Raw genomic sequence first — 6,000 nt, 5'->3', positions numbered from 1 at the left:
CCCTCAGTGTGGCCACAACGAGATTGTCACATCTCTTGCCCAGATAAAAATTAATCGCGGTAATAAACACCCTCAATCTGCAGGAGAGCAGTGAGCTCACTTTGGTTTCGAAGGCTTCGTTTATAGCCAATAAACACAGCTCTGCACCATAATCGTCTTGGCATTCCGTGAGTGCTCGGCATAGCCAAATTGTCCGCCCTGATACCAAGGTGGAGGAAAAACGTATGGGATCTTTATAATCCCCTGAGCGGGCAGATGGAGCCTCGGTTGAATGTCTCATCTGAAAGGTAGCATCCTCCTTTCTCAGTTTCAATTATTATGCTCAAGTCACTTTTTCAGCTCATCCAGGCCTGCCCGCTACAGGACGATGTTATCATCTGTGGTGGTGGGATTCAAGGCAAGGACCCCAATGCATTGCTTTAGAGTTGTGGTTTACCAGTTCAGTGACCTATTCCGCTCAGCCATACTTTCGCAGGCCCATATTAAATTATTGAATAATATAACCATTCGCCCAGAATCCACACACATTCTGAAGACCATAAGATATAGGGGCAGAATTAGGCCCAGTTCTGCTCACCATTCAACCATGGCTGATATCTTTCTCATCCCCACTCTCCTGGCTTCTTCCCATAACCCCTGATCCCCTTATTAATCAAGAACCTATCTATCTCTGTCTTAAAGATACTCAGTGATTTGGCCTCCACAGCCTTCTGCGGCAGAGTTCCACAGATTCACCACCCTCTGGCTGAAGAAATTCCTTATCTCAGTTTTAAAGGATCGTCCCATCAGTCTGAGGCCATGTCCTCAGTTTGTAATCTCTCCGACTGGTGGAAACATCTTCTCCATGTCCGCTCTATCTGGTCCTCTCAGTATTCTGTACGTTTCAATGAGATCCCTCCTCATTCTTCCAAATTCCAATGAGTACAGACCCAGAGTCCTCAACCGTTCTTCATATGACAGTTCCTTCATTCCCGGAATTATTCTTGTGAACCTCCTCTGAACCCCCTTTAAGACCAGCACATCCTTCCTTAGATACGGGGCTCTAAACTGTTCACAATACTCCAAATGGGGCCTAACCAAAGCCTTATACAGCCTCAACAGTACAGCCCTGCTCTTGTATTCAACCCCTCTTGAAATGAACAGAGTGGATTGCTGAATCCCTTCATTTTTAAACTGGTCCTGATACTCACCAAGTGAGGCGGAGAGTGACATTGTCATTATCTTTATTAAACAGTATGAAATACAGTTGGTCATTAGGAGAAATATACGAATATTCAGGAGCAGGTTATGTCATTATGTGTGATTAACACACACAAACACCTTATGGATTATTACAATACCGAATACACTTAGAATGGCTTTCTATACAACCAGTATTTGGAATAACTTTTTCAGAAACATTACAGGATTATGTTTTGGTGTGGTACCAGCACTATTAAGGATGTGGACTATTGGGTTCCGGTGGCGGCCATGGAATGAATGGTTGCACATTTGGTAGCTCCCCATCTTGGCGGTTTTTTGGGGCCTTTTCCCCGATTTGCAGGTCGACGTGAGAAGGAAAAAGGTGTTGAAGTGTGAGTAGAGGAGATTGACCCTCTAGTTTATGGAGCTGAGGACCAGAAGTGCCCCAAAAAGTAGAAATAAGTCGGTCGGAGCGGGTGTGGTGCTGGTAACGCACGTGGAGATGGCGGAGGGGCAGGGAGCGGCCCTGCCAGTTCAATGGTCGACGGAGCAGCTGGTGAACTTCTTGAATGAGAAGTTCACCCAGCAACGAAGGGAGAGTCTGGAGGACCTGGCCCAAGCAGTGGACTCGATCAAGGCGGTGGTTGACCGCATGGAGACGAGACTGGCAGCCCAGGGCCAGGCAGAAGTTGGAGGAGTTGACATGGGAGCACGACGAGCAGTTCGCCTCAATGGCAGCGGGGAGGTGACTGATACAGGACCAGCAGAAGCGGATGCAGGAGAGAGTGGAGGACTTGGAGAACCAGTCACGCAGGCAGAATATTTGGATCGTGGGTCTGCTGGAGGGGTGTGAAGGAGCCGATGCTGGCACGTATGTGGGGAAGATGCTTGAGAAGCTGCTTGGTGAAGGCACGTTTGACCGGCCGTTGGAGGTGGATCGAGTTCAGAGCGCTGATCCGTAAGCCCCAGGGAACGAGCCGCCAAGGGCGATGGTGGTGAGGTTGCATCGGTTCCTTGATAAGGAGTGAATCATGAGGTAGACCAGGCAGATGAGGCTTTGCGTCTGGGAGGGCAGTGAGATTCATGTGTACCAGGACATGGGTGCAGAGCTGGCCAAGAGAAGGGCACGTTTCAATAAGGTCAAGACAGCCCTCTACAAGGAGGGGGCGAGGTTCGGACTATTGTACCCAGCGTGTCTATGGGTGACCTATGGGGGCCGGGACTGTACTTTAGATCTTCGGAGGAGGCAGCAGAGTTTATGAGAGACAATAGGCTGGCAGGAGAAGGTGGACTTTGAACTTTGGTGGAGGTGTTGTGATGCTGTTGTAAAACCTTTCTTCGGTGCCATTTTGTTTTTCTCTTCTTCGGCTTTAGGTTTGCGTTTTGTTCTTTGTTAAGGGATGGGGGGTTGGTTTTTCTTTTTTCTGTTCCTATTGATTGTTTGCGCTAATATTTGAGCAGGGGGAGGTAGGATGATAGGCCCCAGGGGCGGGAGCTGCCGGGTGAGCTGGGCGGGCTAGTTCACAGAAGCACAGTGGGGGATGAGTTGAAGGTTAACAAGGGGAGAGGGGATGGGGGGAGAGAGTTGGGGGATCAGGGTGCCCCCCGACCCGGCTGGTCACGTGGAACATTCGAGGTTTGAATGGGCCAGTCAAGAGGGCCCGTGTGTTTGCACACTTGAGGAGACTGGAGGCGGATGTGGCCATGCTGTAAGAGACACACCTGAAGGTGGGGGATCAGATCAGGTTGAGGAAGGGATGAGTTGGGCAAGTATTTCATTCGGGGTTGGACTTTAAAACAAAGGGGCTGGCTATTTTGGTCAATAAGTGGGTGGCTTTGAGGTGGGGAATATAGAGGCTGACCCGGGGAGGTAGATATGTCATGGTTAGTGGGAAACTGGAGGGAATGCCGGTAGTGCTGGTGAATATTTATGCCCCGAAATGGGATGATGTGGAATTTATGAGGCGGGTTCTGGGGAGGACTCCGGACCTGGATTCTCACCGGATGATTATGGGGGGAGACTTCAACACGGTCCTGGATCCAAGACTGGACCGGTCGAGCCCTAGGTCGGGGAAGGCATTAGCTATGGCTAAGGAGCTCCGGGGGTTCATGGAGCACATGGGGGGTCGATCCATGGAGATTTGGGAGGCTGAGGGGGAAAGAATTTTCACTCTACTCCATGTGCACAAGGTGTACTCCAGAATAGATTTCTTTGTGCTGGATAAAACGCTGCCGGCAGAGGTGATGGATGCTGAATATTCAGCAATAGTGGTGTCAGACCACGCCCCGCACTGGCTAGACCTGCGTGTGAACAAAAGAAGGACTCAGTACCCGCAATGGAGGTTGGATGTGGGGCTATTAGCAGAGGAGGAGGTGTGCAAGCGGGTGAGGGAAGCCATCTGGGGGTATATAAAGATTAACGATACGGGGGAGGTGGTTGGCGGGTACGGTCTAGGAGGCATTGAAGGCAGTTATCAGGGGGGAATTTATTTCTATTCGGGCACACAAGGAGAGGGCGGAGCGGGTGCGATAGAGAGGCTGGTGAGAGAAATCCTGCAGGTGAACAGGAGATATGCAGAGATCCCAGAGGAAGGGCTTTTGAAGGAATGCCAGAGGCTACAATTTGAATTTGGTCTCCTATGCTCGGGCAAGGCGGTGGGACAGCTGAGGAGGGTGAGAGGGGCGGTGTATGAGTACAGGGAGAAAACGAGCAGGATGCTGGCACATCAATTGAGGAAGCAGGAGGCAGCGAGAGAGATTGGGAAAGTGAGGGATACAGGTGGGAAGGTGGTCTTGGATCTGGCCGGTGTGAATGGAGTGTTTCGAGATTTTCACAGCAAGTAGAAGAGGGGATGATGCGATTTTTGGAAGGGCTGGAGTTCCCGAAGGTGGATGAGGAGCTGGTAGAGGTCCCGGGGGCCCCAATTGGGCTTGGGAAGGTAATAGAGAGGCTGGAAGCGATGCAATCGGGTAAGGCCCCGGGACTGGATGGATACCCGATGGAATTTTATAAGATGTTTACGGGGGTGCGGGAGCCGCTGTTGGTAAGGGCATTTAATGAAGAAAAGGAGCTGGGAGTGCTTTTTGTTAATAAATTTAGAGTACCCAATTCTTTTTTTCCAATTAAGGGGAAATTTAGCGTGACCAATCTACCTACCTTACACATTTTTGTGGGGTGAGACCCATGCAGACACTGGGAGAATGTGTGAACGCCACAAGGCCAACCCACCGATTCTGGGTCCTCGTCACCATGAGCAACAGTGCTAACCACTGCGCCACCGTGCCGCCCGAGACTGGGATTCTCTGCGGAATTTCACGTGCTATATTCGTAACTAAGCTCCACACCAGGTGATGTTTAACACAGTTATCACCACATTCAAATCATCATCACAAGGCTGTATTCTGAAAGAAAGAGATCGATTATTGTGGAGGCAGGTGACTTGTTTGAGAGATTGCAGGCGCAGATGAAAGAGGCAAGCTCCCAATAGAATTGTGTCTTCACCAACAGTAGGACGGATTCAGGCCCACAGAAAGGGAACAAGTTCCATTAATCAGACACAGCTCGTGAGTTTAGAAGGCCATTGTTCTCATGAATTGGTGGACTTATTTTTAATTGTCTGAACTATCCAGTATCCAACATGAACAGGCAGACTGAAGGTGATAATGGGCATATAAGAGACACTAAGAGTGGGTCTCCTGTAACACCTACTGATTGAGTGTTCCTGTCGACTCTTTGGATGTAAATCTTCATGCAATTGATTTGATAGAGTTATAGAAGTCACATAAAGTTGTGATTCCATGCTCAATGAGCTGTAACCCAATGTTTGGCCTACCTCACCCTGATACTGAAACAATCTTTATATTATGATGTAATGGAACCGTACACTGTCACCTGCACACAAACTTTGTGTACTGTACCTGGAGGTGTGTCCAAAGTTTTGAGGTTGTCTTAAGGTTTTAGCTGATGGTTCAGTGTTAGGATTTTAGCTGGCAAGTACAGTGTTAAGTGACAAAAACCCATCAATTTACGAGTACAGAACTCCGCTAGAAAATAATAACAATAAATGATCAATTGTTTACACTAGCACAACCAATCACTCTTCTAGTGTGCAACAATGGCTTAAACTCTACACTCTGTCCAGCGCAAGGGACAATTATCCCCAAGACATATTAAGACAAAGTGAACAGATCTAAATAAGCCAGTATTAGGTTAATAAAATTCATGAATAGTGACGGAGTAATAATACTGCTGAGGATCTTGATGCTCTGTGTGGAGGCTTCCATTGTTCACAGCGTGGTTTCTAGTTGCCGACAGTTGCGTTGCCTGGGGAGAGTGGCTGCATATTCATATAAATAACCTCCCTCAGGCCTTTGTAAAAATGTAAATCTGCTCCAACTGACAGAAAACCCTGGGAATTACAAAGAACAATTAGCCTCCATATCAAACATAGTGAGGTCAAAAAAATGTTTAAAAATCAAAAACCAACTCCAACCCACCCAGTTTGTATGTTAATGGAGGTAAGTGGTGGTGGGGTGGGTGATGAGGCCAGTTGGTGATTTAAATATTTTAATAAGGTTGTGTGCCTTTCACGTAAGCACTGTTTTAAATTGAATGTTGGACAATCAGCTTTCTTGGGTCTCAAAACACAGCAGCTGAAAGGTGGTGAGGACAGTACTTTTCCAACTCAGCTTATGGCCTCCACCTTCCAAACCTTCCCCCAATATCCACCCGTGTCCCTGGTCGACTCCTGTATGTCTACGGTCCCTCCACACAAATAACCCCTCAGACTCCATGTCCATACCCCACACACGTGCAGG

At 48.4% G+C, this 6,000-nt stretch overlaps 1 protein-coding gene across 4 annotated transcripts in view; it reads right to left on the bottom strand.

The window, feature by feature from the left end:
- Nucleotides 1-1,206: 1,206 nt before the first annotated feature.
- The window catches only part of pltp (phospholipid transfer protein), a 200,640-nt gene continuing 195,846 nt past the window's right edge, over nucleotides 1,207-6,000 (bottom strand). For all 4 annotated transcript variants that reach the window (XM_072514495.1, XM_072514497.1, XM_072514496.1 and 1 more), the window contains exon 16: nucleotides 1,207-5,591. In XM_072514495.1, the coding sequence (XP_072370596.1) occupies nucleotides 5,484-5,591 (108 nt within the window). In that variant the 3' untranslated portion in view covers nucleotides 1,207-5,483. The remainder of the gene's footprint in view (nucleotides 5,592-6,000) is intronic.

Source organism: Scyliorhinus torazame, chromosome 8 (genome assembly GCF_047496885.1).
Source record: "Scyliorhinus torazame isolate Kashiwa2021f chromosome 8, sScyTor2.1, whole genome shotgun sequence".
NCBI classification, from domain to species: domain Eukaryota; kingdom Metazoa; phylum Chordata; class Chondrichthyes; order Carcharhiniformes; family Scyliorhinidae; genus Scyliorhinus; species Scyliorhinus torazame.
This window is presented reverse-complemented; position numbering and strand designations above follow the sequence as displayed.